Genomic DNA, 14,760 nt, shown 5'->3' on the forward strand with positions numbered 1-14,760 from the left:
GTATTTTAGGACGAAAATACAAAAATTCCAAGTTCAGAAACACAAGAAATCCTCCAAATGAACTTTGTTTTGTGTCCCAAACAACATTCTGAACTAAATCTGAGACGATGCAGCAACATGTTCACTGAATTCAGTCTAAACTGAAAGAGAAGGATCAAATTATTCTTTCATGTCAGCTGGTGTTGAACTTTCTACTTTAGAGGTGAAGACAGTGAAAATGTAGATAAACATTTTTGTGAAACTGAAATGTTTTTTTTGCTAACGTTGCGTCCAGGTGAAGGTGATCCTGGGGGAAGACCGCGAGGCCACCGGCATCCTGCTGAGCATCGACGGCGACGACGGCATCGTCCGCATGGAGCTGGACGACCAGCTGAAGATCCTCAACCTGAGGTTCCTGGGACGCCTCGAGCACTGAGGGACGCACTGAGCATGTGCAGTGAGAACCACACACTGAAGACTCGTGAGAACACAGTCGGCCACACAAAGACGGATTCTGTTCAACTTGTTTTTATTACTTCAGTAGCCAAAACCGTACAACCACCCACGTACAGCGTATTAATACCCAGTTCCCATAGCAGGCATAGGAGGAACACCGCAGTCTGTCCCGCTGACTCTTTGTGTGGATGTCTCTCTCCATTTATTTTATATTTTTTGTTAGCTTCTTTTTTTCTTCTAGTGGTCTGAATCTGGTTTTAGTGCTTTTCAATGTTCTGTCAATACGTTTCTGGGTGCAGGAAGGTTAAAAAAACGTGTAACGTCAATAAACTGTGAATCAGTAGATGCTTGCGTACGCGTTGTTTTTGCCGGGTTGCACCAACAACATTTTAAGTGCCTGATAAGTGGCGTCACTGATCTCAGGACTGTATCGTAAATCTCTGATAAGTTCTACAAAAGAAATATCAGGGCTCTATTGTAAATATCTGGTCAATGGTACCATAGAAATGTCAGGGCTTTTTTTGTAAATTTGGGGTAAGTGGTGCCATAGTAATCTCAGGGCAGCATTGCAAATTTCTGGTCAATGGTACCCTAGAAAACTCAGGACTCTGCTGTAAATGTCTGATAAAGTGGTATCACAGGGCTCATGCAACTGCTTTATAAATATTTGTTAAGTGGTTTGTAGAAATCTCTGGGCAGTACTGTACATGTCTGGTAAGTGCTTTTATTGAAATCTCAGGATTCCATTCTAAATGTTGGGTAAACGGTACTGTAGAAAACTCAGTACTCTTGTAAATGTCTGATAAAGTGGTATCACGGGTCATACGACTGCTTTGTAAATATTTGGCAAGTGGTTATATGGAAATTTCAAGGCAGTATTGTAAATGCTGGCTAAGCGGTACCTTAGAAATCTCGGGACTCTATTGTAAATGCCAAGTGGTACCATAGAAGTCTCAGTACCATTGTAAATGTCTTATGAGTGGTGTGACAGGGCTTGTACGACTGCTTTGCCCTGATAAGTGGTGTTGTACGAATCTCAGGACTGCATTTTGCCAGGTTGTTGTCTGGTTGTGTTAGTCGCAAGGCCTCAGTGGCTGCTGGTGGTTTATGGGCAGGTAGTAGAAGGGGATACCGGAACGACAGGGATGCCCAGGAGAGGGGTACGATACTGGGTTGGACCCGGCCGCAAAGTCCCCCTTAGCATTGCCGTGGTGCTCACAGCCGATGGTCAGGTTGCGAGACAGACCGATCTTCACCTGAAACCACACCTCTTGGTCCTGAGGAAGGAGGAAAGAAACACATGAAACACTGGTAAGCTGCATCTGTTCATGACTACTAAAACTTCTGTTTTCAGCAGCATGAAATAATGATTTAATTCTAATGTTTGGTAAGTAACATCATAGAGTTCTCAGGATTGAATTGTAATTTTCTGGTAAGTGGCCTCACAACAGTTGCACAACTACACTGTAGTGTCTAAAAAGTGTCATGGAAATCAAAATTTCTACACAGAATAAGTGGTGTCACATCGATGTCATAACTACATTGTAAGTGCTTTATAATTGGTGTTACAGATCTCCAGACTGTACTCTAAGTGTGTTCTAAGTGGTGTCATTGATTTCAAGACTACATTCTAAGTGTCTAGTAAGAGGCATTGTAGGAATCTCACAAATGAATTGGAAGTGCCTGGTAAGTGGTGTCCCAGAGATCTAAGGATTGCATGGTAAATTGTCAAGTGGTGTCACGAATCCAAGGACTGCATTTTAAGTGTCTGACAAGTAGCGTCGTATATCTCAGGACTACATTATAAGTGTCCGTTGAGTGGTGCCACAGAGTTCCAAGGACTAGTAAGAGGTGTTGTAGGAGTCTCAGGACTGGATTGGAAGTATCTGATAAGTGGTGTCTCAGAGATCTAAGGACTTCATGGCAATTTGCTAAGTGGTGTCACAGATCTCAGGACTATATTCTAGGTGATGTTACAGAGGTCTATAGACTAGATTATCAATGTTTGGTAAGTGGTGTCACAAGGGTGGCACGACTGCATTGTAAGTAGTTGGTAAGTGGTGTCGTTGACCACCTCTTGCGTTTATCGATGATCCTTCCAGGTTGACGTAGGTTCCTTCATTCACTGCTCTTTCCAACCAGTCTCTGTTTTCTGTCTAAAATTCTGATGTTGTTTTCTAGGGCTTCGACGAACAATTATTTCCATTGTTGATTACTCTGTACGTTATTTTACCGGCTAGTCTGTTAGTTTTTTGGTCTTGAAAATGTCAGAAAACAGGGTGCCCGTATAGCTCAACGCGTTAAGCAGGTGACCCATGTACAGGGGCTGGTCCCCGATGCAGCGGCCCGGGTTCGATTCCCGCTCGCGGCCCTTTGCTGCATGTCTTCCCCTGACTCTTCTCCCCTGTTTCCTGTCTCTCTCTCACTGCACCTTTCAAATAAAAGCTGAAAAAAAAAACATTTAAAAAAAAAAAAAAAAAATGTCAGAAAACAAACGATATGAATATTACAGCGAAACATAGCTAACTATAAATACAAATAATTGTTGCAGCTTCATTGTGCATGAAGAGACCACTTATCAGTTACGTACAATGCAGTCCTGACACCCATTCAGACCTCCTAATATCTGGTCCACCGCATGTTAAGGGTTACTTCTGAGTGGGGAAAAAATCTTAGGAACATTTTTATATGTAACGTAGTCCAGCAACTCCACTTTTAATACAGTCAGGGATGATTAAACGCAGGCAAGACTACAGGTTAAAATGTGTAAAAATCTAAACAAAATGAGAGAAATGTTAAAGGCTGCATGTATGAAAGCTTGTAAGATCAATTTCTAAAATCAAAACTATAAAATACTACAATATGAAGACCATTAAGAGCAACCACAGTCCCTTGGAAACATGTTTTGGGACTTTGATCTCATAGTTAATAATGTAGTGGAAGACAGGCCTGTTTTAATGATAAACTCTACTTCCTGTTACGATCGTGCTTCTTGAAGGGGTTTGATTTATGAGATGACACTCTTTGTTTTCCTATTAAAACCAGAAAGCTGCTTCATTGTTCCGTCATCTCCTCATTATTCAAAAACAAAGATGCTGTTGTTGGATTCAGATCTGGTGGAAAGAAATAACTAAGACGTCGGTAAAATGGTGATAAATCCCCATGTGGGGCTCTGAGGTCTCTTATCTGAGGGTTTAACTTTGATGTTTATGTTGTTTGGCCGTGATTCAGAGCAGATAAAGTGTTCCTGAAACCACCCAGAGCAAACATTGATGGGTTTAAAGCGTTTCTCACCCTCACATCTCATCCACAAACCCTCAGACTCTTTTATTCTTTTTGTCTGGATGTCAGCATGAGACCAGGAGAGAAAACAGATCTACAGTTAATGGTTGAAGCTCAACGATGGCGAGGAAATGTTTAAAAAAAAAAAAAAAAAAACACTCAAAGTTGCAAATCGATGGGAAAACGTCTAAAGTCTGACATTTGTGAGAAACAAAACTAAACAATAGTAATTCTTGTACATTTCGATAAATTCTAACTTTAATCTGTAAATATATTCAAGCATTTTTATCTTTAGTAAATTAAATCTGAGAATCTTTGAGTTTTTGTTTTTAAATTTAAAATATTCATTTTCTTTTTAAGGAATTATCACTTCAATCCTTGAGAATATTGGAGCAGATTTCCTGTAAATTTTTCACTTTAAACTCAGAGAATCTCTTTTTCTATCTCGTAAATTTAGCTCTTCCATCTTAAAGAATATTTTAGTTTTTTTCTAATAAATTTATGAGTTCTTTCTCAGAAAATTACAACTTTAATCTGGGAGAATATTCAAATATTTTCATGTTTAGTAAATTAAATCTGTGAGAATATTACAGTTTTTGCTTTTAAAGATTAATCTTATAGATTTTTTTTCTCATGAAAATATGAATTTAATCTTTGAGAATATTCAAGTAGATTTCCTGTAAATTTATCTCTTTATCCTCAGAGAAAATCTTTTATTTTTCTTGTAAATTTAGCACTTCAATCTCAAAGAATATTTGAGTTTCTATAAGACATTTAAGAGTCCTTTCTTCAAAAAATTTAATCTTTAATCTCAGGATATTTTCTCATAAAACTATGAGAATATTCAAGTATTTTTCTTGTACATTTATTAGTTTAATCCTAGGATTTTTATTATTTTTTTAATCTTTGCCACTTTAATGATAATATTCAAGGTTTTCTTTCAAATTTAACATTTTAATCTCATACGTTTGTTTTTATTTATGTAAATTTACCACTTTAATTTCATAGAAAATCAAAATTTTGTCTTATAAATTTACTACTCAAATCTGCAAAAATATTTCAGCATTTTCTTGTAAATTTACCATTTTAATTTTGTGGAATATTCCTTTTTTCAGTGTTTGTTTTCTCTCATAATTTTATTTTATTTATTTATTTACAAAATTGGCAATTTTCAGCAACAGAAACTTTAAAAAAAACATCAAAGCCGACGTCTTCGGACGGTTCAACCAAAAGTCCAGATCATCGCTTCACAGAGATAGAAAGCAGAGCAGCAGATCTGAATGTTTGAGAGGAAAAACCAGAGAATGTGCAGCACATCTGCTCCATAAAGAAACCGTTTTAAGTTACAAAATGCAGCAGAGGTTCAGACCTTGTCATCGGTTACACACTGGATCTCCAGTTGGTCGCCCAGATGTGGAGCCAGAACGCCGTGAACTTCCTCAACCTGAACACACAAGTTACGTTCATGTTGTCAGAAACTAAATCTACAGTGATGTTCAGATCAGCTCCGCATCAGAAAAGCTTCATTTGGACTTCAGATGACTCTAAGTTTTGCTTAACCCTCGTGTCGTCCTGCGGGTCCCAATTGACCCGTTTTAAGGTTTGAAAATGTGGGAAAAAAAAAAAAATCACAGTGAAACTTCTGATGTCCACATTTTCAACATTTTTGGGAAGTTTTTGAACATTTTTTGGTGGAAAAGAAATGTTAAAAATGTTTCTTAACCCTTCTGTTGTCTTCATTTACGGGCACCAAAAAATACTGTTTCCTTGTCTGAAAAAATTCCAAAAATTCAGCAAAAAAGTTCCCCAAATTTCTGAAAATTTGCAAAACTTTCAGGAAGAAAATTCCAACAATTCCTTAAAAGTTTCCCTTTAAAAGTTTTATTTTAAAAAATCCCCTAAATTTGGCAAGAAAATTCCTGTAAATATTTTGAAAAACTGAGTAAAAATCTTCCAAAAAATCCTAAAAATATGTAAAGTGATTCCATATATATCAGTAAAACTTCTATTTTCTTTAAGAACATTCAGAAAAAAATCAAACAAAATCCAGCAAAATTCGCTGGATTTTGATTTTTTTTCTGAATGTTCTTAAGAAACATTTTAACATTTCTTTTTTTCCACCAAAAAATGTTCAAAGATTTCCCAAAAATGTTGAAAATGTGGACATCAGATGTTTCACTGTGAAAATATTATTTTTTTCCCCACATTTTCAAACTTTAAACTGGGTGAGTTTTGACCCACAGGACGACACAAGAGTTAAAAAGAGGCGAACTCAGTCTGGAGCTCATCATATTCATATTAGAGCTGCAACGAATGTTCAGCTGACTGGAAATTACTACCTTCATGAAAAACATTCAGCCATTTTTATTGACTTCTGTAGCTTGAGCTCTGTAGTTAGCTTCATTCTATGACATTAGCCGTGGAGTTAGCTGCCTTCTGTACTGTTAGCCGTGTAGCCATCTTCTTTGTATGATTTTATTTGCCTAGTTAGCTTTGTGGCTGTGTAGTTAGCTTCTGTCTATGATTTCCAGCTGTGTAGTTAGCATTTTTTTATGACTATAGCTGGGTAGTTTGCTTCCTTTTTCTGACTTTAGTTGTATACTTAGCTTAAGTCTGACTTTAGCTGTGCATTTAGTTTCTTTTTATCACTTTATCTGTGTATAGGGTTGCCACCTTTCAGAGATTAAAATAAAGGACGCCCACCACGGTCCTCGGGGCCACAGTTCAGTAAAGTTGGAAAGATATTCACAGATTCCGACTTCCAGCATCAATAACTCATTAGATATATGTTGTGAAAACATAAACAATGTCTCTTTTCCATCATTATAAGGTAGACAAAGTGCTACTTGATAAAACTGGGCTTGTAGCATATTGTGTACCTACAGAGAACAAGATTGAAGTTCTTGAATATTTGTGTCTCTCTTTGCTGTTGCAGCGGTTTTGCAAATTGCAGATGGACCCTGTTCACTCCATAGACACCAATGTTATTCTGTAGCTTGAAAGACAGCTACTTTTGATAAAACTGGGCTTGTAGCACATTGTCTGCCTTGCAACAATGGGAAAGAGGCAGCGTTTATGTTTTGACAACCTATATCTAATGAGTTATTGATGCTGGAAGTCTGAATCTGTGAATATCTTTCCAACTTTACTGAACTTGGGGCCACTACCACCTAAGGAGTGATATATTTAATTTTGAAAAAAGCATTTAGCCATACTTAAAGCTTTAAGTGCTTTATTAACATGAAACTAAGAGTTTTGTATTGTTTTATGATCACATGTTCTGCCTGAACAGAAGTGGCACCATTTTAAACAGTGAAACCAAACTAATGAAATAAAATGAGCAACCAGTGAGCAATACTGGATTCTGCAAAAACATAAACAACTGAATGCAGAATACTGGACAAAGAAATTCTCTACAGACATTTTTTTCATCTAAATCTTATCTTAACACAGTTAATGTATTAACTTATTTATGTGTGTATGCATGTATTTGTTGATTTATTTAGTACTGTTAACATATCAGAGTTCTGAGTTTTTCTTTAGATAGACAAAGGCCATTTATTGATTACATATAGGCTGTTAAATGTTTATTAAAAACTAAAAAGCATTTAAAAAAAAAAAACAACTTAGGCATTTATTGAGTCACTAAAATACTGTAGAGTACAGACCACATCAGCATGATTATAAGCATCCTCTGGTAAATTAACAACCAGATACTGATGTCTCTCACCATATGGACTTCAGGAGATGATTAGATGATGATAAACTGTGACCTACTGGTTGGGTTCTCTCTGTTCTCATGGTTCTTACATGTTTGTCTCCTGATGCTGCCTTACTTCAGCCAGTCCATGAGCAACAGAGAACACAGTTTGCCTTGTTCTCATTGCCAGGGGTTCCACTCTTCCCACTCACGTCTGTACATTTGCAAACGTTTTTGCTTCTGTGGACGTGGTGGAGTTTCGGGTGTAAACATTTTTAAACACGTGGGAGCAGCGTGATCTGCTGGACCTGGCATCGGGTCCTCGCTACGTGGGTCCTACAAAGTTTAAATTGGCTGCCCTTAGTATTTCCTGTGTTTTATTTTATTCATTATGCAGTTTTGATGAGTGTGTGACAGACGTGTACGGGGCGTTTATGAAAATACGGAACAATTTGCGTCCCATATTGATTCAATACGGAACGCAACAATTAATTGTCAAATAAAGGACGATTCCGTATTTTAAGGGACGGGTGGCAACCCTATCTGTGTAGTTAGCTCCTTTTAATGACTTTAGCTGCATTGTTAGCATCTTTCAATGACATTAGCTGTGTAGGTAGCTTCAGTCTGACTTTAGCTTCATAGTTAGCTTCTCTCTATGACTTTAGCTATGTAGTTAGCTTCATTACGACTTTAGCTGCACAGATAGCTTCTTTCTATGAGTTTAACTGTGCAGTTAGCTTTTCTTTGTCTTTAGCTGTGTAGTTAGCTTCATTATAACTTTAGCTTCATAGTTAGCTTCTATTTATGACTTTAGCGGTGTAGTTTGCTTCCTTTTACAATTTTAGCTATGTTGTTTGCTTCATTCTGACTTTAACCGTGCACTTAGCGTCTTTCTATGTAATTAGCTGTGTAGTTAGCTTCATTCTGACTTTAACCGTGCAGTTAGCTTCTTTCTATGTAATTAGCTGTGTAGTTAGCTTCATTCTGACTTTAGCTGTGCACTTAGCTTCTTTCTATGACTTTAGCATTGTCATTAGCATCTTTCTGTGACTTTAGCTGGGTAATTTGCTTGTTTGTATGACTTAGCTTCATAGTTATGGCTTGAACAGTTCTCACTTTTAAATAATATAAACTTTGGCACATGTGGGAAAACTAACTTTTTCACAGCAAAAATACAAATACATGTTAACATTATAGATGATAGATATATATTGAGGCAAGATAGTATATTTAAAACCATAATATGTATTTTTAAAAAACATTCCTATGTCAACCTACTTGTAAACAATAAAGATCAATAAGATTCAGTGAAATTAGTGGTTTTGATGGGCTGTTATGTTTATTTACATAGTTGACAGGTGACAATAGGTTTAATTAGCATATTTCTTTGCATTAATGAGCAGAGGATGGTACCTTGTAGGGTCGATCACAGGACGGAGTGATTCCAGCGTCATCCAACAACCTGCAGCACAGATTAAATCAAACTTTAATTCTTTAAATCAATGTCAGTCTATGTAACGTCTCCGCACTAAGAAACAGGATTAATCTAACCAGTGGATGTCGAACTGGTGTCTGAGTTTGAGGCAGGTCTGGAAATATCTCAGCGGAGAGTTGAATCCTTCCACACAGGCCGCACACGCTCCATGTTTCCTCCATTCCTCTCTCCTGGTAACACGCAAACATACCAAACACGGACCTTTACATGCTTCATGAATAACACAACACGCTCATCCATTATTCACATGATTCTGGGTTTGATAAAATGTTGGCATACTTAACTAAAAACTTAACATATTAGCTTAGTTTCTCTTTGACATTTTTTCATATTTCTTTTAGCTGATTATTTCAATTTGTCTGCCACCTTTAAAATACATTCATTTGGAATTTAATCAAGTTAAATATGATCCAAAGACAGTCTAAATACCAAAACAAATGAAATACATTATTTGGCAGCTACTGAAATATGCTAACCTAGCTATGCAGCATGAGTTAGCTGTCTTTCAATGAATTTAGCTGCGTAGTTAGCTTCCTTCTGTAGTTTTGCTGCGTAATTAGCTGCTGTTTTATGACATAACTGTTTAGTTAATATATATGACTTTAGCTGTGTGGTTAGCTGCTCGGTCTATGATTTTAGCTGCATAATTCTGTTTTTTTTTCAGTGACTTTAGCTGTGTTGTTAGCAGTATTTCTATGACTAACTGTGAAGTTAGCTCCTTTCTGTGACATTAACCATGAAGTTAGCATCTTTCTGTGACTTTCACGATGTAGTTAGCTTCTGCTATGACATTACCTGTGTTGTTAAATTCTTCCTTTGACTTTAGCTGAGTAGTTAACTTCTTTTTCTTTTTTGTGTGACTTAAACTTTGAAGTTAGCTTATTTGTATGACTTTAGCTGGTTAGTTAACTTATTTCTGTGGTGGTAGCTATGTAGTTAGCATCTTTGTATGACTTTAGCTGTTCAGTTAACTTCTTCCTTTGACTTTAGCTTTGTAGTTATATTCTTTGTATGACTTTAGCTGTGTAGTTAGCTTCTTCTTTTGACTTTAGCTTTGCAGTTAGCTTCTTTGTTTGACTTTAGCAGTGTAATTAGCTTTGTTCTGTGACTTTAGCTGTGAAGTTAGCTTCTTTCTGTGACATTAACGATGACGTTAGCATCTTTCTGTGACTTTAACTATGTAGTTAGCTTCTGCTATGACATTAGCTGTGCAATTAGCTTCTTCCTTTGACTTTAGCCGAGTAGTTAACTTCTTTTTAATAAACATGAAGTGAACTCCAAAAGTCCGAGATAACATCAGAAATTTCCTGTTTTCATGCTTCTCCAGGTCAATGAAATAACATGAGTTAAAACCCGAGGCTCTGCTGCTGCTTTTAGTTGTTTTTAAAGATTTTTCTTTTGTAAAAATCCTGTAAAGTTTGGTGTCAGAATGACAGATTCTAGTCTTCACTCATCTTTAAATGTTTGTTTTGCCTTTGCATTGTAGAATACAAGCTGTACTTAACATACAATACAGAACCTAAAACAAATCATCAGGGATGTTAAATTGATTTCCTTTCTGTTACTTTAGCTGTGTAGTTCACTTCTTTTTTATCATTTTAGATATGTACTTAGCTTTGTTCTATGGTGTTAGCTAGGTAGTTAGCTTCTTTATATGACTTTAGCTGCAGTTAGCTTGTTTTTATGATTTTAACTGTGTAGTTAGCTTGCTATTGTTACTTAAGCTGAGTGATTAGTGGGTTTTTATGACTTTAGCTGTGTAGTTAGCTTCTTCCTTTGACTTTAGCTTTGTGGTTAGCTTCTTTGTTTGACTTTAGCAGTGTAATTAGCTTTGTTCTGTGACTTTAGCTGTGAAGTTAGCTTCTTTCTGTGACATTAACAATGAAGTTAGCATCTTTGTGACTTTAACTATGTAGTTAGCTTCTGCTATGACATTAGCTGTGTAGTTAGCTTCTTCCTTTGACTTTAGCCTAGTAGTTATACTTCTTTTTATGGCTTTAGTTGTGTTGTTTTCTTTTTTTGTGTGACTTTATCTGTGTAGTTAGCTTCTTTGTATGACTTTAGTTGTGTAGTTTTCTTCTTTCTGTGATGGTAGCTATGTAGTTAGCATCTCTGCATGACTTTAGCTGTGTAGTTAGCTTCTTCCTTTGATTTTAGCTTTGTGGCTAGCTTCTTTGTTTCACTTTAGCAGTGTAGTTAGCTTTGTTCTGTGACTTTAGCTGTGTAGTTAGTTTTATCTTATGACTGTAACTTTGTAATTAGTTGTGTTTTTGTGAATTCGGCTGGTTAGCGTCTTTCTATGACTTGAGCATTAAAGTTAGCTGCTTTTCTATGACAGAATGCAGTCAGTGTGCTAAACCAGAGTGCAGCAGCTACACATGGCAAATACACTTACTGTCTTTTCAACTCATATTTACCAACCAATATACATGAGTTTATTTTTCCAAGCATCTCCTAAATGTTAATGAAAATTTGTGAAAGATAATCAGAATGTTGTGAGGGGGATATTTTAGTAAGATTTTCTGGTGGACAAACTGTTGCACAAACATTGCTGCTCAGCTGATATTTCTGTATTTATAACACCAAGTACCAGAACTGGAAGCTGGATTTGGTTTTCAGTAGCGATGGCCAGTGTTCAGTCAGCTCGGCCTCCAGCTCCTGGAAGAGAAAACACCGGTCAGCGTTTGTTAATCTGTCACAGGTAACCAGGTGATGATCCCGACTCACCTGGACGTCTGAGTGGAACATCGGCCAGCAGTCGCAGCAGCCCCGAGACTTGAGAGGCCTGCAGAGATAGAGCAGAAGCTGGTGAACATCTGGTTGTTCTTAATGAGAGTCAGCTGCTGCAGCCGTTTGACTCCTCACACTGTTTGATTTGAAAAGCTGACAACCATTCAGTCACTATTTCAGTTGGAAATAATCATAGAGTGAACTCCAAAAGTGCGAGATAACATCAGAAATTTCCTGTTTTCATGCTTCTCCAGGTCAGTCAAATGGCGAGTTAATCCCAAGGTTCTGCTGCCGTTGTCTGCTGCTTTTAGTTGTTTTAAAGATTTTTCTTTTGTAAAATTCCTGTAAAGTTTGGTGTCAGAATGACAGATTCTAGTCTTCACTCATCTTTAAATGTTTGTTTTGCCTTTGCATTGTAGAATAAGCCAATTCGGAATCTCGCCGCGCACAAGGTATGCTGGTCCGGGTGAGAGGTGGGGATACCCCAGATCATAAACATGGCCGAGTGCGACGCACAGGAGGGAAGCGAAAGAAAGAACTCGTGTACCTTGCTTGGGCACTGTCATTTCAAAAGGCCCCAATAGTTTTAACAAAACAGTAGGAAAGGAAGGCTGTCACCCTTGATTATAAATCCCTGCTCGAGATCAATGTTGACGGGTGTCACTTGAGAATTCCAGATCCTTTAGAGCTCAGAGAAGGTTGGGAGAATGAGTCGACAGCAGCAAATAAATGGCCACCCTGCATGTACATAGATGTCAATAATTATCTGATTAGCAAGGACGAGCAAATCTTGCTAACGAGACTTGCTAACGACTACAAAGTCGGCACGACGCTCTGGATCTCTTCTTTCAGTAGGAAATGTGACGCATACATAAGGCGGGTCATATATACAGCACGAGGTTCCTTTATTGCACTCGTGAATAGGGCGAAACTCTTCCATCCACTTCTTTAGCCCACGAATACCGTTGTGGCAGTCCCGCAGTGAACAATGGGACCTGGCATATTGCCTTAGAAAGACTTTAAGCAGTGTAAACACTTAATAGTCGCTATAAATAGCAGGTCGTTCCACTGCGATAGTATGGCTTTATTGATAACGTAGTGTGGTATGAGCTCTGACCTGGAAGCTATTGAGGGATAAACGTGCATACGTACTGATAATTCCGATTTGGCTTATACATGCTGTACTTAACAACATGCAATACAGAACCTAAAAGAAATCATCAGGGATGTTAAACTGATTTCCTTTCTGTTACTTTAGCTGTGTAGTTTGCTTCTTTTTATGATTTTAGATATGTACTTAGCTTTGTTCTATGGTGTTAGCTAGGTAGTTCGCTTCTTTTTATGATTTTAGATATATGCTTAGCTTTGTTCTATGGTGTTAGCTAGGTAGTTTGCTTCTTTATATGACTTTAGCTGCAATTAGCTTGTTTTTATGACTTTAACTGTGTAGTTGGCTTGCTATTGTTACTTAAGCTGAGTGATTAGTGCATTTTTATGACTTTAGCTGCGTAGTTAGCTTCTTTTTTATTGCTTTAGCTGTGTAGTTAGCTTCTTTTTATGATTTTAGGTGTGTAGTTAGACTCCTTTTATTGCTTTAACTGTGTAGTTAGCTTATTATTATGATTTTAGGTGTGTAGTTAGCTGTGTACTATGGCATTAGCTGGGTAGTTAGCTTTAGCTGCACAGTGAGCTTGTTTTTGTGACTAACTGTGTAGTTTGCTTGTTTTTGGTATTTTAACTAGGTATTTAGGGAGTTTTTATGACTTTAGCTGCATCGTTAGCTTGTTTTTGTTACTTTAGCTGTTTAATTAGCTTATTTTTATGACTTTATCTGTGTAGTTAGCTTCTTTTAATATCTTTAGGCGTACAGTTAGCCATGTTCTATGATGCTAACTATGTAGTCAGCTTCTTTTTTAATTACTTTAGCTGTGTGGTTATCTTCTTTTTATGACATCAGCTCTGCAGTTAGCTTCTTTCATGACTTCTATTGTGTAGTTGTGTAGTCAAATGTCATTTAACAAAACAGTTCATTTTTAATAGTTCAAGGGAGCATAAATGAATAAAAACAATAAAAACTTGCAGTTTTGGTAAACATTATTTTGCAGTGGCATTAGCCTTAAGATCCTTAGTTGCAGTAGTATTTAGATGTTTTTCAGAGTTCATGGACTGTGAATATCAGATGTTGTCTAGGTGCTGTGTAGGTGTTGTGTTACCACAGGCCATGGATGGTCCAGTTGTTGACGCTCCGAGGAATCTTGCAGAGACTCTGGTTGTTCAGAGACTGAAGGACGGACGGAAGATTAGAAATCACCAACAGACCAAAACGAACACACATTCATTCACTGTAGACCAACAACAGCTCTGTGAACTGTGTAGTCCGTTTATAAAGTTTTAGGAAACTAAGTGGAGAAAGATTTGTAAAAAATCTTGTGAAATCTCTACATTTCCTTGTCTTTATTTATATTTTGTATTTTATTTTCCTTTCATTTACTGCTAGTACGTTATTTCTTAATTTTTTTCTTCATTCTTTCCTACCTCCTTATTTACTTCCTCATGTCTTCTTTCCTTGCTCCATTTTTGCTTCCTTACGTCTCCTTTCCTACTTCCTTGTTTCCTAGCATCCTCTTTCCTACCTCCTTATTTACTTCCTTACATCTTCTTTCCTTCCTCCTTATTACTCTGCTAAGGAACGGCGGAGTGATGTGACGATCGGCGTACATTTGTCTGTGAGTCTGTTTGTCTGTCTGTGTGAAACATTACTCAAAAATGGAGCAACAGATTTGGATGAAATTTCCAGGGAAGGTCAGAAATGACACAAGGACCACCTCATTAAATTTACACAGTGATGCAGCTTATAGTCTGGATCCACGACTTTGTTAAGGATTTCCCATTGCCAGATATAGCTGCTGGCACAGCATCACTGTAACAATGACAACAAGTGAACACTGTGTCAGTTACCTGCTGACGATCACATGATTGCATCCTACTACAAACTGACTGTGATTTATCAGTTGGAAATCATCCAAGGAATCAATGATTGAACTGTGTGCTGTTTCTGAGTCCTGCTACATATTTAGGTCATGTATGTAGCAAACCCCAGCCAGACAATGGTGAAGCT

General features: G+C 37.2%; 2 protein-coding genes across 3 annotated transcripts in view; one reads left to right on the top strand and one right to left on the bottom strand.

Moving 5' to 3' along the window:
* The window catches only part of supt5h (SPT5 homolog, DSIF elongation factor subunit), a 36,276-nt gene extending 35,498 nt beyond the window's left edge, over positions 1 to 778 (top strand). For both annotated transcript variants that reach the window (XM_023291756.3, XM_055011973.1), the window contains one exon: positions 275 to 778. In XM_023291756.3, coding sequence (XP_023147524.2) covers positions 275 to 415 — 141 coding nt within the window. In that variant the 3' untranslated portion in view covers positions 416 to 778. The remainder of the gene's footprint in view (positions 1 to 274) is intronic.
* rnaset2l (ribonuclease T2, like) lies at positions 492 to 14,158 on the bottom strand. The gene is made up of 7 exons (XM_023291757.3): positions 13,856 to 14,158; positions 11,640 to 11,697; positions 11,503 to 11,570; positions 8,969 to 9,082; positions 8,831 to 8,879; positions 5,087 to 5,161; positions 492 to 1,712 (listed from the first exon to the last, which is right to left on the bottom strand). Exons 1-7 carry the CDS (start codon positions 13,975 to 13,977, stop codon positions 1,509 to 1,511), a joined length of 690 nt encoding a protein of 229 aa, XP_023147525.2. The 5' UTR covers positions 13,978 to 14,158; the 3' UTR covers positions 492 to 1,508.
* Positions 14,159 to 14,760: the final 602 nt, after the last annotated feature.

This window comes from Amphiprion ocellaris, chromosome 7, assembly GCF_022539595.1.
Source record: "Amphiprion ocellaris isolate individual 3 ecotype Okinawa chromosome 7, ASM2253959v1, whole genome shotgun sequence".
NCBI classification, from domain to species: Eukaryota; Metazoa; Chordata; class Actinopteri; family Pomacentridae; genus Amphiprion; species Amphiprion ocellaris.

What these genes read in the sequence shown, in the direction of transcription:
- rnaset2l (XM_023291757.3), bottom strand. Translation starts at nt 13,977, where the DNA reads ATGTGTGTTCGTTTTGGTCTGTTGGTGATTTCTAATCTTCCGTCCGTC. An exon ending in CACCAGTTCGACATCCACTG is followed by an intron (nt 8,880 to 8,968) that starts GTTAGATTAATC and finishes TCTGTGCTGCAG; the next exon opens with GTTGTTGGATGACGCTGGAA. An exon ending in AGTGTGTAACCGATGACAAG is followed by an intron (nt 1,713 to 5,086) that starts GTCTGAACCTCT and finishes CTCCTTCCTCAG; the next exon opens with GACCAAGAGGTGTGGTTTCA.